The sequence below is a fragment of the Gossypium hirsutum genome, chromosome A05 (genome assembly GCF_007990345.1).
Source record: "Gossypium hirsutum isolate 1008001.06 chromosome A05, Gossypium_hirsutum_v2.1, whole genome shotgun sequence".
In the NCBI taxonomy this organism is placed as follows: Eukaryota; Viridiplantae; Streptophyta; class Magnoliopsida; order Malvales; family Malvaceae; genus Gossypium; species Gossypium hirsutum.
In genome coordinates, this window is record NC_053428.1 from 107,908,626 (window position 1) to 107,928,430 (window position 19,805).

The 19,805-nt window shown below is 35.5% G+C and overlaps 1 protein-coding gene across 5 annotated transcripts in view; it reads right to left on the bottom strand.

The window, feature by feature from the left end:
• The window catches only part of LOC107927572 (uncharacterized), a 48,140-nt gene that overhangs the window by 12,793 nt on the left and 15,542 nt on the right, over window positions 1–19,805 (bottom strand). For all 5 annotated transcript variants that reach the window (XM_016858666.2, XM_016858664.2, XM_041114462.1 and 2 more), the window contains 16 exons: window positions 18,698–18,756; window positions 18,493–18,595; window positions 18,197–18,373; window positions 17,998–18,114; window positions 16,236–16,516; window positions 14,444–16,020; window positions 13,140–14,317; window positions 12,378–12,506; window positions 12,134–12,289; window positions 7,607–8,185; window positions 7,454–7,525; window positions 6,890–7,354; window positions 6,601–6,784; window positions 5,762–6,518; window positions 5,532–5,648; window positions 3,434–3,707 (listed from right to left, as the gene is read on the bottom strand). In XM_016858666.2, the coding sequence (XP_016714155.2) occupies window positions 3,434–3,707; window positions 5,532–5,648; window positions 5,762–6,518; window positions 6,601–6,784; window positions 6,890–7,354; window positions 7,454–7,525; window positions 7,607–8,185; window positions 12,134–12,289; window positions 12,378–12,506; window positions 13,140–14,317; window positions 14,444–16,020; window positions 16,236–16,516; window positions 17,998–18,114; window positions 18,197–18,373; window positions 18,493–18,595; window positions 18,698–18,756 (6,225 nt within the window). The remainder of the gene's footprint in view (window positions 1–3,433; window positions 3,708–5,531; window positions 5,649–5,761; window positions 6,519–6,600; window positions 6,785–6,889; window positions 7,355–7,453; window positions 7,526–7,606; window positions 8,186–12,133; window positions 12,290–12,377; window positions 12,507–13,139; window positions 14,318–14,443; window positions 16,021–16,235; window positions 16,517–17,997; window positions 18,115–18,196; window positions 18,374–18,492; window positions 18,596–18,697; window positions 18,757–19,805) is intronic.

Here is a 19,805-nt window from a genome sequence, read left to right on the forward strand (position 1 = left end):
TCATATCCGAGTCTATTAAAACCAATAAAGACCAAATTTGGCTCTATCACCTTCGCCTTGGTCACCCATCGTTTAGAGTCCTTAAAATTATGTTTCCTTCACTATTCAAAGGATTAACTGTTGAAAAATTTCATTGTGATATCTGTGAACTTGCAAAACATAAACGTACCTCTTTTCCAGTAAGCAATAAAAGAACATCCACTCCTTTAACTCTTGTTCATAGTGATGTTTGGGGGCCATCCACTATTTCAAATATTTCTGGAGCTCGGTGGTTTGTATCCTTTATTGATGATTGTACTCGTGTGTCTTGGATTTTTCTTTTAAAACAAAAATCTGATGTTAGGTCTGTCTTTCCAATTTTTTACAACATGATCAAAACACAATTTGGGGCCGAAATAAAAAGGGTTTAGGTCAGACAATGCCAAGGATTATTTCAATCAATTCCTCTCAACATATTTTCAAGAAAGAGGCATTATACATGAGTCATCTTGTGTTAGTACACCCCAACAAAATGGTGTAGCCGAAAGAAAGAATGGTCACATTTTAGCCATTACAAGAGCCCTATTGTTCCAAAAAAAGTCCCTAAACAATACTGGGGGGAGGCTGTTCTAACTGCTACTCATTTGTTAAATAGATTGCCTACAAAGGTCCTTGAATCTCAAAGTCCTATGCAAGTTCTAGCCAAATTTTTTCCTGATTTCAATACCTCCAGTAATCTTACTCCCAAAGTATTTGGCTGTGTCGCCTTTGTCCATGTTCATTCTCAAAATAGAGGGAAATTTGATCCATGGGCTGTCAAGTGTGTCTTTCTTGGATATTCTTCCACTCAAAAGGGGTACAAGTGCTATCATCCAGCCACAAAAAATTTTTTTGTAACAGCTGATGTTACTTTTGCTGAACAAGAAAATTTCTTCACTCGTCCTTATCTTCAGGGGGAGATCTTATTCACAGAAGATAAGGACAAAGAACTCTTTCTTCTTGACATTCCAGCTCCTGTCCAGCAACCAAACACTCTCATTCTAGCTCTAAACACTCCCATTCCGGCTCCTGTCCAGCAATCAAACACTCTCACTCAGACCTTGCCTGCTACCCAACCTGCCCAACTTGAAACAATGACCCCTATGCAACCTCAAACTGAGCCTAGTACACCCAAATCACCAAGAGGAATTCAGGACACTACTCGTCCGTTACTGGTTTACTCAAGGAAGAAGGCACCAGTGCAAGTTCAATCATCTTCTTCTCCTATACGACCTGAGGTAACTGCTGAACCTATTTTGAATTCTAATACTACAGATTTAGATGATTTTCCCATTGCTATTAGAAAGGGGACTAGAGCTTGTACAAAACATCCCTTACACCTATTCATGTCTTACAAAAACTTGTCCCATAACCACAAAGCCTTTCTTACTAGCCTAAATTCTATTTCCATTCCTAAAATTGTATTCGAGGCATTAGAAGATGAGAATTGGAGAAATGCCATGAAGGTTGAAATGGAAGCTCTTGAAAAAAATAAGACATGGGACTTAGTGAAATTACCGGAAGGAAATAAACCGGTGGGATGTCACTGGGTGTACACAGTGAAATATAAGTCAGATGGTTCTTTGGAGAGGTACAAAGCACGGTTGGTTGCTAAAGGGTACACTCAAATGTATGGGATAGACTATCTTGAGACATTTGTCCCTGTTGCAAAGATGAACACTGTAAGAGTGTTGTTGTCAGTAGCTGCCAACCAAGGCTGGAAATTACAGCAATTTGACATCAACAATGCCTTTTTACACGGTGACCTTGAGGAGGAAGTCTATATGGATGTTCCTCCAGGATTCGGTCCAAATACAGGACAGGCAGTTTGCAGACTAAAAAAGGCTTTATATGGACTAAAACAGTCCCCGAGGGCTTGGTTTGGAAGATTTACCAAAGTGATGCTCAAGCTGGGATATAAACAGAGTCAAGGAGATCATACTCTGTTCGTAAAACATTCATCTTCAGGGGGAGTGACTGCTTTATTAGTCTATGTTGATGATATTATTGTGACTGGTGATGATCTAGAAGGAATGGAGAAGTTAAAAAAATGCCTAGTAAAAGAATTCGAAGTCAAAGAGCGAGGTAAGTTAAAATATTTCCTTGGTATTGAAGTGGCACACTCTCGGGAAGGAATATTCATATCTCAGCAAAAATACATAGTTGATTTGTTGACAGAAACAGGCAAGTTGGGCTGTAAACCAGCAGAGACACCCATAGAGGTGAACCACAGACTCGGAGATGTATTAGAAGATACAGCAGTTGATAGAAGGTCATATCAAAAACTTGTGGGAAGCCTATTTACTTGTCCCATACCAGACCAGATATTGCCTATGCAGTAGGTGTTGTAAGTCAGTTTATGCACAATCCTAAGGAATCACATCTTAGTGCTGTATATCAGATTCTACAGTACTTAAAAGGCACGCCAGGCAAAGGAATCTTATTTAAAAAAGGCGAAAATTTAACCCTTGAAGCCTATACCGATGCAGATTATGCAGGATCTATGGTTGATAGAAGATCAACCTCTGGTTACTGCACTTTCCTAGGAGGCAACCTTGTGACTTGGAGGAGTAAAAAACAAAACATTGTGGCTAGATCTAGTGCAGAAGCTGAATTTAGGGCAATGGCTCTAGGAGTTTGTGAGTTGTTATGGCTAAAGATTATATTGGAAGACTTGAAGATCAAGTGGGAAGGTCCAATGAAGTTGTATTGCGATAATAAGTCTGCTATCAATATCGCACATAATCCAGTTCAACATGATCGAACGAAGCACGTTGAAGTGGACAGACATTTCATAAAGGAAAAACTGGACAGTGGCTTAATTTGCACTCCATTTGTGTCCACTGATGAACAACTAGCAGATATACTTACCAAAGGATTGTCTGGGAAGTTGTTTCAGAAATTAGTAAGCAAGTTGAGAATGGATGATATCCACTTCCCAGCTTGAGGGGGAGTGTCAGATTTCAGAATATTTGAGTATATCAAATATGATTCTAAAAATATTCTATCCCTAGCTTTAAGGCTGTACAGTATCCCTACAATTATTCTGTTTCCTAGAGTAAAGTTACCTTAGTTAGGCTAACTATGTGTATAAATATGTATGTAATCTCTTGTGGAAAATATAATAGAAAATATCCTGTTTTTCACATACTCTAACAGCACACAAGCAAAGACTGCAATCCAACAATTTGAGCCATGTCTTAACAAAGCTGGCTTTTACATAGCACTAGCAGAGACACAGATTAAGTATTTGGTTCACTCAGTTTGTTTTACCAATCGAACTAAATAGGAATAACAAGTTAGTATCTGATACATGAAAAGGCCACAAAATATAGAAAGCCAGAAACTAACGAGTAAAAAGCAATTAGCTAAAACCTAAGAATACAAAAGAAGCATTAATTGAATAGGTACCAACCTCCTTCGAGAAATTATCAATTCTATATGGCATATATCCTGTATCATCCTCAGATATGAGAATCAAGTTTGTCCCACAATTCCCTTGGAGGCTTCCAACAATCTTTTCATTCCTGATGGAAACATCAGCATTCTGTACCTCCACCCGTATCATATTCATTGTCCCAGAAGCATAATTTCTTATCTTCACTTGAGTGTCACCTAAATGATCTGGCAAGAAGCTGCCAGACCATTGCCAGCCAGGTTCATCAAAACGCAAGGACATCAATAATTCCCTGCAACAGATTGAAAATGGATAAGCAAGCTAGGGAGGGACGAAACATATCATAAAGTTGCAATCAAGAAGTTACACAAAGTTATAGAGGACCATCCTATGTAGTACCCATGTCAAACAAATATTCTAACATGAGTACGGGATATGACCCTCCAAATACATGAAAGAAGTTAGAAAAAATTGAATATACCCAAGTTAAACACATACCCGTTATCCCACACTCACACCCTATCCAAGTATCAGCATCCCATTCTAATTAAAACTTAGTTAGATGATGATAATCCAATACTCTCTCTCTTTCTCTTCCTCTTAGCGAAGGCTTCGTAAATAATTATAATTGATTCAAGTAGCAACCTTGGTTCAATCCAGATTCATATTTGCCAGCAGCTTCTTCCATTGGTTAAATCATGTTAGTGCCAGCACATAGAAGTGCTACTATTCCTCCTAAAACCCACTAATTAATGCAGTTCTTCACCTTCCTAGTGAAGTAGGGAACCATATACAGCAAGTTTTGAAGATAAGAAAGCTTGATAACTTTATGAGGAAGCAAATTATAGCATTGCAAAGATCATAAACTGTTCATTGGAAATATGAGGTTATTGAGGATGTATTTGAAAATAGACTACAAATAGTGAGCACATGTAGTTAAGAGTCTACAGATAAATTAACTAGATCACTTTGACTAAGGACTTGAAGAATGGCTTGGCTTTGCGGTTGTAGCCATTGGGGGTTAGCTTATCAATAGTGAAACACAGTGCATTAAGGCTTTCATTAAGTCATGTATAACATACTGCAAAGACAGGTAGTTGCTCACATGACACATCTTACGTAAGGTAGGCAGCAAGGGCAATTTTTACTGAAAAAAAGATTGAAATTTCTGTCATATTATTTGAAATACACCTTACAAACCATACAAGATATAAAATATCCCAATTTAAAACACATAAAGGAAGACTATTGCCGATATCTTATTCCCAAGCATCAAATTTTCATAAATCTGTTGCTGGAGAATCCAAGATTCCCATGAAAAAAAGCATTAACGACGGTACAAAAATCTTTATATGATAGTAATGTTAAAGAATAGTATCTCGTGAAAAACATGTTAAATTTTAATAAAGGCATTCAGCCTAAAACTATCTGCCAATAAATAGTGAAGCCCAACCTGAATATAAAGAGAACAAACTGAAAACTTAACCAAAATGAGTTATCAGTTAACACAACTCGGTACTCCCCTAAAGACTTGTTCCAATACCAACAACAGAAACAAATAGGCCTTTCACATGGATAAACACTTCTGGGGCAATAAGCAATAAGAACAAGTAACAACTAACTTGAGTTCCAATACCACGTTAAGCATTCAACTTGAATCCAATTTTAGGAAGGTCCAATGAAAAATCAATAGGTAAGAGTTGGAGAGGCCATTGCTATATTATGTGCCTACCATAAATTTCATCAATAGGGGATTATTACCACGTAACAGTCAGTTTCACATGTAGCAGAACTAGACATATTGCATGATATATCTTAACAGGCCTATAATGTGATTGGACATCACATATAAACACAACAAGCAGATCAAAGAGTAGCAAATACAGTGGGGAAAAGTATGCTCTTTAAGGAACTGGCAATAGATAGAGAATCCAAACTTGAATGTAAAGATAAAACCACAAATTCAAGTAAAATTGATGTGGAATAAAATCTTTCAACATATCTTTGAGGAACTGGCAATAGATAGAGAATCCAAACTTGAATGTAAAGATAAAACCACAAATTCAAGTAAAATTGATGTGGAATAAAATCTTTCAACATAAAGATGGCAAAGTACCTTGTTGTATCAGTCCAATGGAGCTGTGAATGTTGCCCAACACCCAAATGATAAATAATATCAGTTCCCTTCTGCTTATAATATAACTCCTTGCTGCATGCATTACTGATAACATATCTGCACAAGAAAAAACTTGCTATGAAAGAGACAAAAAAAGAATGTTTTCAAGAAAAGTAAAATTATTTGACAAGAGACAGCAGTAATTTTTGGATTCTTAGGAAAATTATTACCTTGGCTGAAAAGTAATAGCCCGTGTCCTTCCAGCAAATGCTCCAGGAATAGCATTAGATGTAACAGATAATATAAACATTGCATTTGATAATGGCTGGGGAACAAGAACAGTTGTTGAACCACTTGGTGGGACTAGAAGAAAAGGCCCTGACCATGGTGAACTAGGCACATTTTCTGAGTTATGTCCACGAGAACTATTAGCTACGCAAACCATAATTTCACTTCCGGAAGAAATAGGATGTGGAGAATATATGCATGCCTTAACCATTCCACACTCTTTCTCCATAAAGTCATTATTCCCTGACAACCGAGTGCTTGAACCCAATCGATTCTTCAGATTATTTGACGAATTTTTCTTATCAACTGAATCATGTTGGTCAGTTTGCTTCTGAGACAATGAAATCAAGGGATTTCTAACAAATCTTCCTAACTGCAGATCAAATGTTTTTCTGGTTGAAACAATGCGATCTTTCGAGAATGACAAGCCCAAACTCTCAATTTGTGGAGATTCAATAGCTGAGTGTTGGTTAGAAAATAAAAGGCTCAGACCATCTCTGGTGCCTTGAAACAGCTCATTATCAACTTGATCGTAACAGGAAGGTAAAGTACAGACAGTTCTGTCCATCTCATTGGCGGACTCTGAAATACTGAGTGGGAATGGTGTGCAGTTATATAAGAGAAAGGGAACATAAATGAAGAGTTCTCGAGCACCAGAGAATGCGTCCATCATCTTTTCCATAGTTACATATATTGGGCCTAGAGGAAAAAAGTAACAGATGCACTATGAAACGAATTCGATAAGTAATAAAGTAGTTAACCATGAGTAGATATAAATTACCACTACATGTATCAGGTTCAAAGGCCACGGTTTCAGACTGAGAGAACTTTGTTTCACTGAACTTAGCAGTTTTACTGAATGTTTCTGTGCGTGGAAACTTAAGGACTGATGGTCTATATCCATAAATATTGAACTCCAGTGTCAGGTCATGTGATAGATCAATATGATGAAAGAAATTGATTATCTGAAAAGACAGGTATATGCTTTTACATTAGTTCAGAGCATTATATCCTAATAAGTAAACTGATGCACAAAACTACATTTGTCACAGTAGAAATGAAGCACAGACCTTTGAAAGCAATGCAGTACGTGTAATTCCACCACTTTCAATCGTCAATGATATTGCCTCAGGAAGATAGTTATTAATGACTAAAGGAGTACTTAAAGTCATTTGATGAATATAACGATCTTTTGACTTGCACAAATCTTTTATATTTTTGCTGCTACTTTGGATTGACTGGCTCACAGTATCATCATTACAGCTCCCTGAGCCTTTCTTTAGCCTGTCAGCTGCAGGTATGCTAATATGCCGAAGTGATAGGCAACAACGAAATGGGTCACTGCTTGGATGAGATGGGTAACAGACAAAAGATCTGAGAAATCCAATCTTGCCTTCCAAGGAGAGAAGATCAGAGAGGTTGTGTGCTTCACTCCACAGGTAAGAATTCCCAAGAGGACGCCACCTCATGCGACCAGCTTCAGCCAAATGTAGAGGCAGTGGAAACTCTTGACCAGGATATACTGGGTCTAGAATCTGGAATAATCAATCCAAAATGAAGAGATGAAGACAAGTATACATAAATTTGTATAAACAGTGAAATTTATAGGAATCAAACAATAGATCCGAGCGCACCTTAGGTGAAATACCAAATGGGATATCAAACCTTAGTTCCAATGGAATTGAAGTAGCATTTAGAATTATCACCTGAAGTTAACAGGAATTAGAAGAAGCTAACAAACAACTAAAAGTAGAAAAATCTGTGATAATATGCGCACGTATACATACTGTTGAGTACAAACGTATTAGCTTGCTATACCGTTGCACTGAAACATCAAACACAACAGGTACAACAAAACCATTCTTTCCGTCAGTTGCACCATTTTCTTTCAGGTTTACATTGTATTGTGAATTATTTGAAAAATCAACCTCAAAATATGTAAGTCCAACAAGATCCATTGAAACAGGAGCAGAAGGAACAGACATGCCATCAAGTTGAATAGTCATCAAATGATGAGCCACCCCATTTGATTGCCTCTCACTGAGATTGTCAGAAGAATGACTAGGCCTATAATGATAAAGTTGTTCCTCCGGTATGTCATTAAGATAAATTGGAACAGAAGCGCCAGCTTGCACAATTTTTCCATCTTTCTCTTTTGAGGCATCAAACTGATCAGAACTGGCCAGTCCTTGATAAACATGATACTCTAGAGGTGAAGAAGTCAGGTTTTGAAGTATATAAGGGGCGTATCTTCCTCCTGACATATTTTCAGTGAGCTGAGGATCAAGAAATCTTTGCTTTTCAGAAGAATCATGTTCCAAAAATCCCCAGGCATCCTTAACCATTTCAATTGTCCTGAGAACAGTCTGGTTTTTTTTTTTTTTTTTAAAAAGAAAAGAAGAAGAAAAGTTATATTTTAGATTAATAGTAAAAATCTAAACATAAGAAAATACTGAAACACGAGATTAGTGTGGTAACAATATCATTAGAAGAAAACGCCTTGAGAAAACTGTCTATATCATATGAAACTAAGGTGATTATACAGCAGATTAAAAATCTATATAAATTTTACTCTGGTGCACAAGCATGAACAATGAAGACGAACAATATTTATGACAACTACCAGTTTACCTATTTTCTCTGAATGACAAATATTCAATTGTTTACAGTGCTTCACAAGAAATGTGATTTTAAGATCGAGAGTTTGCACCATAAAGTGATATTGTAACAATGATGTCCGAATGATTATGAGCAATTATTTTTGGATTTAGTTTTACTGATTTCATTATATTTTATGGATTCAGTTGTACTCTGCATATACTTTATCCTTGGATTCAGTCAAATTATGCTATCAACCCTGTGGTTAGGCCACAAAAGCCCCCTGCAATGACTGAAAGAATTTTGCTACCACAACTTTTCAGGATTTGGAATTTCAGTCCAATCAGTAGCAAAGTTTATTTCCCACCTTTGAGTTCACTGATGTGGACATCGACTTGCTTGTCTGACAATGGCATTGCCGACATTGCAAATAATAATAAATTTGTTCAGGCATCTGATGAAGTTGAATTTTTTCTTATCAATATGGCTTTCTTAATTCATTTCTCTATCAATCTCCCTAAATTCACACCCTTACTCTCTAAACAGAAGCTCCCAGCCAGCCGCAGAGAACTCAGATCCTAGTTATGCCCTGCTAGCTGCCTTCCACCATCACTAAATTATCTTAATATACCATTTGGTACCTAAGTTTGGCTTCAATTTTCAATGTGGTACCTATATTTTTGTTTGTCCCAATTAAGTACTTAAGTTCGAATTCTGATACCGGAATTGGTCCTCAAGGTTAACCATGTTAAATGGTTAAATCTAAACCAATAGTCATGCGACACATGTATTTACATGTTATATTATTTTTTAATTTCATTTTCATTTTATAATTAATTAAAGAAAATGTAATCACCCAAAAAAAATTCTGCAATCCTCTCCATGTTTTAGCACTCCATCTCTCCATGTTTTTGGCTCTCAACCCCAAAAATGAAACTGATGACCACATTGAAGCTTAGCCCATGACCAATGCCCATTTTCAGTAACCATTTCAAGGCAAATCGAGCAAGAAACCGAGCCGAAATGCTTTCCTCCATTTCCACAGCCAGCACCACCACCTCCACTGTCATCCCCACCATTACTCCCTAATCCCACAATTAAAACAGTTACAAAATTAAACTTCAAATTAACTCACCCAAAATATCACCCTCAATTTACTAAAACAAAATCACCCTCCTCCTCCTTTAATTTCCCAACACGACCATCGAGTTCAATGATAAAATTAAAACTAAAATTAAGAAAAATAAAAGCAAAAATGACTCATCTTCTTAAATTCTTCGTATTGTCCAAAGAAGAAAGAATAATTATAATTTTTAAAAATTTGAGTGAAAATGAGAAAATGGAAGTAAAAATTCTCCTTTTTTTAATTCTTTTTAAGACCTAAATCGTCTGCAAAAGCCCATCTCTTCTATGGGATTCTCAACCCGTTTCATTTCATCTTCTCATACTTTATTTCATCACCAACTTTTCTTCTTTTTCATTCTAGATCTTGATGGAAGCTGAGGAATAATTGAAAGCCTGAGTTGAAAAAGAAGAGAATGAATAGCTTGGCCATGGAGATGGGGTTGAGAGTTGAAAAAGAAATGGACTAAAAGTGAGAAATGAGAGAGTTAGAAAGTGAAGGAAAGGAATCAAATCTATGCAATCTCAAGCGCTAGGAATGGTGAAGGAAAGGAATCGGCAGAATGAGTTAAGGAAATGTTTAAACTTTTTTGGGTTAATGAATTTGGTTTAATAATTTTAGTTTTATCACTAATTTTTTATATTATGTAATATTAATGAAATTAAAAACAAAACATTAAAATAAATTCATTTAAAAACTAAAAATAATACATGTATCATGTGTCCATTGATTCAAACTTAAACATTTAACACCATTAACTTTGGGAACCACCCTCAATAACAGAATCCAAACTTAGGTACTTAATTAGGACACAAGGATTCAGGTATCACATTGAACATTAAAGCCAAACTCAAGTACTAAATGCTATATATTACTCGGATGCTATTCACATCCAACAGGTCAAACCTTCCTGAAAAGCCTTTTTTTTTTTTTTTTTTTTTTGCGAAATACCCTAAGAATAAGAATGACTAAAGCCATAAAACTAAGAGACCACCAGCAGCCTCTATACTTTCATTTTCTTTCTTCATCGTTTCCTTCTCCACAATTGGTCAGTTTGGTTTCCTCCAAATCCTCTAGCCATCATCAATCTGTCAGTTGGCTTTGTTATTCGTTTTCTCTTATCTTTCTTTTATATTATTCTTCCTTCGTGGACTGAAAACAAATATGTTAGCTTTGGTTATATCTGTCAGGTATCAATCCTCATATTTTATTTTAGTTCTTATTTTATAGATTTTGTGTTCCTCTTTGAATCTTTATGGGTTCTTTTTCAGTGTTTTCTTTGGGAATTCTTTTTAAGTGCTCCACTTTGAGTTTAAATTGTTAATGCTCTTCAAATCATTTTCATTAAAAAGATATGATGACCCATTTTGGTTAACCACTAGCTATGATTTTTTGGTCAACTAAGTACTTGCTAATTAAGAATAATAAATAAAAGATGAATTAACTTCACTGTGATTGCTAAGAAAATTATTAGTTTTATCTAAGAAAAAGAACAGTTTTTATGCTATTTGTAACTTTAATATTTGGGAAGAAGAAGACAGAAACAGTACAAAATGAGACGACTAACATACATTAAAAAAATTATCTTGTTGAGTGATACAGAGTATGATAAATTAGGCCTTTGAGTTACCTGGCCCCAATGGATTTTTTAAGCTTTTAGATTCAAAACTAATTTTATTTCCATGTTAATATTTGACTGAAAACTATCAATTTTACATTTTTATTTAAAAAACTATTTTTGTGCCTACCATACCCGTGTAATTTCTAGAAATTTGCATGTGTTGTCATATCCATCTCATATCATACCTCTATTGTATTTGTGTCCATTCTTCTTACTAGAACCAATCCAATATCACAACAAATGGCAACCAAAAATATAAGCAACAAAGAATTTAAAAGTTTTCAAAAAGTTTCAACTAAAATAGCAGTCTATGCCATCAGCCTCCTACCCCACCCCCCCCCCAAAAAAAAAAAACGCAAGGCCACATGGATTTGGAAAACCCACACTTAAGAACCCCAAACCACCAGCAAATAAGCTCGCTACATATGCTAAGTCAATACCACATTAGGGTCAACAATTATGTCAGCAGACTTCAAGAAGGAAAATCAACTCTATTATCCATCATTTCATTGGGCTAAAATTTCAAGTTCTGAAAGAGCTGATGTAGAATAATTCTCAAAATCATTGTAAGAGTAAATCTGCCATATGGCCTTAAGTATAAGGATCAAAAATACAGCTTGACCAATAGATTACCAACATCGCTGTCTTTCTAATTTATTAAGAATTTAGATCATTGAGTAGTCTAATCACTCATGCACTGAGTTTCAATAATCAATATTAATGGTGAATTGAGTATAGGTATGACCGGATACCATCATTTGTATCAAAAGGCTCTATTTTACCTCAGTTTCTCCTCTTCTAATTCCTCTGCTCCTACCCATTTTCCCTATGATATCTACCCTACCTTTACTTTCTCCCACTCTCTTCCACCCATCCCTTATTTCCCACCTTATTCAAGCACCTAAGTCACTTATCTGAAAGGTGATCACACAACTATCAAGAACATGAAAAGGAAAGAGTACAAACATGTACCTCAATTAGGGGTTCTGTAAAGTTGAAGTTAAGCTGTCCTGTTGAAATGAGATGTACATCCGTAATATTGGAGTTGTCTAGCAGAGCATTCAGGTTCTGTTTTCTAATTATCTCCATCTCAAACTTCCAGGGCTCAAGAAAAGGCTCCCAGAAGACCTACAACAAATCCAAGCAGTACACCAAGGAATATAAGTCATGGTAAAGATTAAAATACAATAGCAATACATATTATATGCCAATATACCTTGTGAACATTATTGTAATTCACTTGGAGATCACACGCAACTGCACCATTCATGCTGTTTCCAGTAAAATTAGCACGTAACAGGAAGTTTTTCAGAAGAACTTCTAAAAGAGGTCCACTGCAACTCCACTGAAAAGATAGAACAGAACTTAATAAATGAAACGGTATGTGGTGACAAAGTCAACCAAATAAGATGTTTTTTTTTTTTCTTTTTGATAGATAACACACAGTAACTTTAATTAAACAGAGAAAGAAAAGAACAACAAAATTAAGGATGTTGAGATAACTGCCTAGTTGCAATACATAGTTTAACTCAACAGCTACAAATTTTGAGAAGCAGCCAAACAACCATACTATATTTCATAAACTGTAATTGGAAAGCAGAATATCATGCCTTTCTCCCACATCACTTGTGGAGGAAGAGAAAGTATCAAAACTTAAAAATATAAGATTGACCCACACCATATGAAATCTTGATCTCCTACACATCATGCAAGCTCCATACATGGTAGGCAATTTTTTTTATAGAATTGAGGCAAGTGAATTATTGCACAGTTAACAATTTGCAAATAATGAATAGCACGACACATGCAGATAAAGTTGTATACATGACAAGAAACAGTAATTAATGCTTCATCAGAAACCTTTTTCCAACAAAAGTATAATGCAACAACAAAGAGAGCATAAGCAATAACACCAATTAACTCTTCTCAATCACTAGTTCAACATTTCAAGGTCAACTGGATAAAGTAGTAAAGTTACCCTTCCATCAGATACCATAAGAGATCCCTTCCTTAGCTGGATCTGGAATTCCACGCTTCCAAAGTCATACTGAGATCTTGATCCAGGAACATCAAACCTTACATCATGCAAGAAAAAAAATATTTGATGTGATAACCATACATCCAGCTGATCACATTGAATCTCCAGATTGACATGTACTGGCTTTTCCTCGATATTGCATATCTCAGTCTCCACATTAACTTGAAATATCTGGAAGAGAGGCCAATAATTGACATTATCATCGCCTTGGAAACCCACAGCACCACTTGTTTTTTCCAGAATACACTTGAACTTTGCATTTTTACCAGAAATAATTAGTTCACTACTTTTGCTGTGCGTCATAAATGTCAAAAGTTTACAAAGCTTCCCTTCAGTACCAGTAGATGAAACATTCTTCGAGCCCTTTTCAGCGAACACCAATTCAGTAAATTCTTCTCCAGCAACATGCATTGGAAAAAAAACCATGATTCCAATATTTTCAGACCTCAGGACAACAACTGTTTCCTGCATGGTGCTAAGTGGCACATAAGTTGGGGCAGACATTTTATCAGAAATTTGAGGAACATGTTCTGGTACACTCATGGCTGAACTCCCTGGCAATGAATCTAATTTTGCAGTTGTGGTAAGTTTTTTCCCATAAGAATCAAACAGGTCAAGGATGTCAGTCCAGTCAGAACAGTGTAGCCAGATATTAAGAGAAGGAAGACAAATAGAGAACTCATTTTGACATGGATCAGATTTTGAGAAAGAAAGATCAAAAACTGATGAGGTTGAGCAAGCATCAGAACAGCGTGCTAGTATAACCAAATTTGGAAGTGACAATAATTCTAAAGAGTAAAAACTTAAATCCAAGTTCATATGTGTCTCATTTATCAGAGACATGGAGCAAATAAAGCTCATTTCAGCTTTAGAAACTGGCTCAAGTAAGTCTTTCCCCAACCGATTCAATTGTATCAAGAGTGATTCAACATAACATCTGACTTCGATCAAGGTTATGGAAGAATCTATAACTGATACTTCCTTATTTTCCTTTTGCAACCTCCTTGACTGTAGGAACTGTAAAACATCAGAAGTGTAACTTTTTGATTCATCATGAACAATGGAAAACCGGTCGATGATTTCCAGTAACACTTCAAATCCACCAATGAAATAAAAATCTGTCAAAAGGACCAAGAATAGAAATGAATCCAGCAATATTATAGAACAATGTAGTAATACCAAATAGAAAAAGTGATGAGTATTATTCATATTTAAAGTTGCCAAGAGATATTAACTGATCTTACCATCAACATAAACTTGACAAACACCAACCCTTGACATGATACATGTGTAATCAGAAGATTTTTCAGAAAGGGATTCCAATTCACTAGGTATTCTGATCCAAAAATCAGCACTGAATGGTGCCACCAAAGGGAAATTTCTCGGTTTAGGACCTGGAATAAACGTTATGCAATCATCCTTGAACAACAACAATGATAGAGACAAATCTCGTCCAAAAATATTCAGACAATTATTCGGTCTTGCAACTTTATTTTCTGGAACCACACATTCAGGAGGAATGTCCTTCAGTACATCGCTCAAAACACAATGGTTTGTAAAACTACCATACAACTGCTGAATATCTGTCTTCAGAAACCGATGGTCATCACTTTCTATGGGAAAAATTAAAGAGGATTCCAGAACCTCAAATTTACAAATGATAGCAATCTCACTTTGGTTCTCCATATGCTCAATACTTTTGCTTGTAGACTGCATACTTGGATTTGAACTCCAATCATCCAGTGAAAAATAACCAATTATGATGGCTATGTAATGGAATGGTAGAACCCAACAAGTATGCTGAATTCCAACACTAAATTCAAGCTGCGAACTTAGTGATCCAAAATTCCTTTTCTTCATACATATATTTAAGATTGGGGAAAGGTTCGGTAATGATGGACCCCACAAAAAGTCATGGAAATTACTGGTCCACCACGATGATGTAAGAATCACCCCCTCAGAAGAAGAGACCAGATCCATACAATCATCACAAATACTAACCGAAGATTTGGAGGTTGGCAGAGTTATTGTTCCAACAATACAAGATGAATCATGGAAATGCAGTTTAACACCTGAGAGATTGATGTCAATAGCATATAGACTTGCTTCAGGAGAACTCCCTGACACAGGAAATGCAACCGTACCCACTTTGGATTTTAGTGGTGAGGAATGAAAAGGGTTAAATCCCTTCTCTGAACTGCAACTTGGACTTCTCAACTTGTTATCTCTTAAACTGAATGACTTCCGCCAATCAGGAACAGAAAAACGAAGTGAACTCCCTAGACTACCTACGGAACCTGAATTATGCATTGTAATAAAAGGAAAACAATCCAAAGATAAGCTTGCATAATCAGATGATCCTATTCCAGAGTAATTTGAGAAATCAAAGCCTCTGAACTGAAAACCTGCCATATTTTTTGTACTTTTATCTTGAAAAGTGGGGCCCACAGCATTCTCAACTCCAATAAATGCAGTAGATGAACATATTCTATCATAAAACCCAACCAATAATCCAATTATATATGGATAGCAATGGAGGTCAGCATCATTCAAGTATAATGTGAACTTGTGACGTGTGAAATCTATACTTGCAATAGCTTCATAATATAAAACAAAACAAGCCTCAGCAGTTTTATTTTCGTCAAAAGGGTCACTTGCATCACCAAGTGTATTAGCCATACCATCCTGATTTGCAGTATTCGAGGGATAAAGATCTCCAAATGAGCATAAAACATGGTTATTCTTTTCACCATTCGTATGTGCAGTAACCTCTATTGCTTTCAAAGAGACTCGGCAGGTCTCATACTCTATGAGAGAATACCTGCAATTGTAAAAAGTTTAATACAAAGCATATGCACCTACCTAGCATTCAGTAAAGAAAATATTCAAATAACATTCATTGCTAATTACTTTATTAACAAAACCCTCAAAAAAACTATTGATATGACCCACGTATACAATTTGCAAAGAGCCTCTGGCTTAATCTCAGTTATATCCACATTATTTTAATAAGAAACTTAATAGTCAGGAACATACCACACATCTAGAGTTTTTAGAGCAAGCATGATGGAAGAGCTATGTTCTCCATCATTAGCAAGATCAAGAAGTAACTTTGCAGAATTGATGCTTGCAGTTAGAGTCAAACCAAAAGGACGATCCCCTAGGTGACTTGATGCAGAATGGAGTGAATCAGGGTTTCTCAGCACAACAGGTTCAGATCTTGAACATTGTGCATTAAGAAGAACTATCAGTGCAACAACTGACTCATATATTGATAGAGAAAAGTTTGCATCAAGCGATGGTACACTAACATAAACCTGCAATCAAGAAAGCCACTCAGTAGGAAAATCCTAGAAGTACACATCTCATTTACACATTCAAATCCAACTAAAAGAACCAAAAACTTAAAAACTCCCAGGTACAGAACTTTCACTATATAGGTTCCTCAAGTGACTTCAAATGGCACAGTTGCAAAAAGAAAGGGAGAAGGGAGAAACAACGAAAAAAGAGCAATACAACCCATAAATCTGTTCATATCCAAGCCTTACGGTCAGTTGCATCTCAGTACAAATTATTCAGAGAGGCCAACAGCAAATTTAGGTACTAGAGAACTGTTCAATGAGGTATAGGGAATTTGGGGAAAGAATGAGATTCTCAAGAAATATAGGGAGGTTAAAGTTCAGAGATTCAGAGATCTTCATAAGAATAGACACATGAGCAGTTATTAATTTACACATCCTTTAAAGATGGAGGAAGCACTTATAGACAAAGACCAACTAATTCAAACATCATATAGAAAAAATTTAGAATAAAAACCAATTCTGACAGAATTTTCTTTGCCCTTTTTATTTGGGCTTCCCAACATAATAAAACTAGAGAGAAATAAGGACTTAATTCAGACGATAATAAAGAGTTCCATCAACACTGAGAAACAAGATTTCAGACAAGAAAAAATATGTTATGAATTTCGACATTTTAGAAGAACAAGAAGAAAAGAACTTAAAACCAAGAGTATAGTGAATATTTGTCTTCGACCTTGTATGTATTTTGTTAGGCATATTTCCATTTTACAGGTTAACACATTACAGTCACCATTTTTAGTTTTTCATGTTTCATAAGATTTGTAGTTATCTTGTTGGATAAAGACAACGATTTTGGACATGATTTGGATGAAAAGTAGATTAGAAGCCACCTAAAAATATATGAAGCCTTTGGCTAAAATGTATCCGGTTGAAAGTTAAAAAGAGCTTGTTCTTGATCAAGTTTTTTTTTTCCTGCTAGTTTTTTCTCCATTTCCTTCCTTCCTCTCTAAATCCCAAAATGTTTCCATGAAACTAGAGACCCAAAGGGCTATCAGAATAATATCTTCACCCTCTTCAAAATGTCACCACACAAGACGAATATAAAGACACAAGAAGTTCCTTACCATCCCCAGTTAAAGTAAGAGATGTCATATTAGTGCAGCAAAAAGGGATTTCATCTGAAGAAACAACCAAAAGTTTCCTCTGAAATCACTTATACCTAGCTGAATCTAGGCATTGATCTAAACTATAATTTACAAACAAAGAAAAAAAAAATTGAGGTCAACAGAGGGAAGAGAAAGGAGAAAGAGGAACTCCAGGGTCCATAAGCAAGCATACAATAAGGAATGTTCAGTTTCAGAATCATCAAAAGGGCAACAAGGAAAAAAAGGAGACGATAGAATCAAACATACTTTCAGCATTTCCAATGGTTAAAATAAAAGTACCTCTGTCTTAGTACTAGATAAATATAAATCTAAAAGATTCAATCTAATTACCTCCAATTGTTTCAGTCTTGATTCATCAGGAATAATGCAAGATGCAAAAGCAATAGAGGCACAAAACTTTTTCACAATTGAGATAGTGTGGGGATAATTAGTCTTCACCAACTTCACCTGCTCACATAAGTTGCTACTATCAGAATTCAGAATAGGGAAAATATTAAACAGAATATCTAACAAGAACAATGTACCTGACCTCAAAATCAACTAGGTTGACCTCAAAGTGATTATAAAGATCTTGTAGTTGAAAACCCGTTAACCAATCAGAGATTGATGCAGAATGAACTAAGCTCTTCTGGATAAATGATTGTCCATCAATACTTGAACTGAGCTCCGTTTTCGATGCAAAAACAAGAGACCCCAAGTCAAGAACCTGTGAACACAATTGATGTACAAAACTACACGTAACTAAAGCATAATACAAAATTTTAACTTTAATGAGCAAAAGGAACAATATGAATATCCAAGTAATGCAGTAAACAATGCAATTACCATGTTAAACTCTTCAGAAACTGCATTTCCCGAGGGAAAATTAATTGTGATGTTGCTGATATTAACATCCCATGCCACCTTCTCATGACTCGACAGGATGCATCTGCAAAATATTATTATTTGTGCATCTACAATAACGAATATTTGAAAACATACAAAATTTTAACCGACATTATCCTGTATACCCAGTACCAAAAGCACTTACTGAGCTTTTGCTAGCAACCGAGATTTAACATCTTCAATCCCATTAAGCGAAGATAAAACCTGCACTAGGTTAAATACTTAGCATTACTTATATGCAACCATGTATAAAGACATAGAAAGATGTTATTTTAATTATTCTATGGTTGAAGAACTGAAGGAATACCGCCACTACGAAATAAGAAGACAACCAAAACGGTAAGTTCATGCATTGGACTCTTTAACATTGAAATGTTGTTGGATAAACAATATTTAAGCATCCATCAACAGGGAAGTAACATCAATAGTTGCAAACTTGATCTCTTATTTGATCAAAATCAAAACCATAGTTACCAGTAACATGGAACAGGTCTGAGGAAAGTATACACGACTTAATTATTTTATGGCACAATGGGTTTAGTCTCCATTGGTCCATTATAGTGAGTTGCAGTACTATATAAAACATTATTAAATCAAATGGTTTTGTTTTACATTGAAAGGGATACCCATTTGCATCCCCCCATCAAAGACAGTACCTAATAAAAACCTTCCCAGATCATTCATCAAGTTCATTCTTTTGTTTGGTCACTAGCAGGCAGTGCAGGCAGCATTGCAAAAAGCCAATACAAGCCAACTTTTGACAAACCATATAACTAGATATTGTGCTTCTTATATACCAAAAAACTTCGCCTATTTCTACTGCCTAAAAAAGGACTAGAACAACAATAAATTTTTAATGGAAGCCCCAAATATATTATTTTGATTTCTAATAAAATTAAAATTATTTCATAATCTATATTCAATTTATGGTGAATCTGTAAAATTGGAATAAAATCCAAAAGTAAGATGAAACATATTATACTTTATAGCATTATCAGTTTTGTTGGCCACTTTAAATGAGATCTCGAAGAAATCAAAATCTAAGACAGTCTTGTTCACATGAGCAAAGAGCTTTATAGATTAGAAGTCTAAAAAAACCCAGAAGTACCTAAGGCAACATATCAAAATAATACAGCTGGAAACATAATGGAAAAATAAAAAGAACAGAAAAGAATGGCAATAACTGCACTAGACATCTGCAGGAATTGAAAATGTTTGAACAAGATTGATGCATGCTTAATCTGCCAACATAA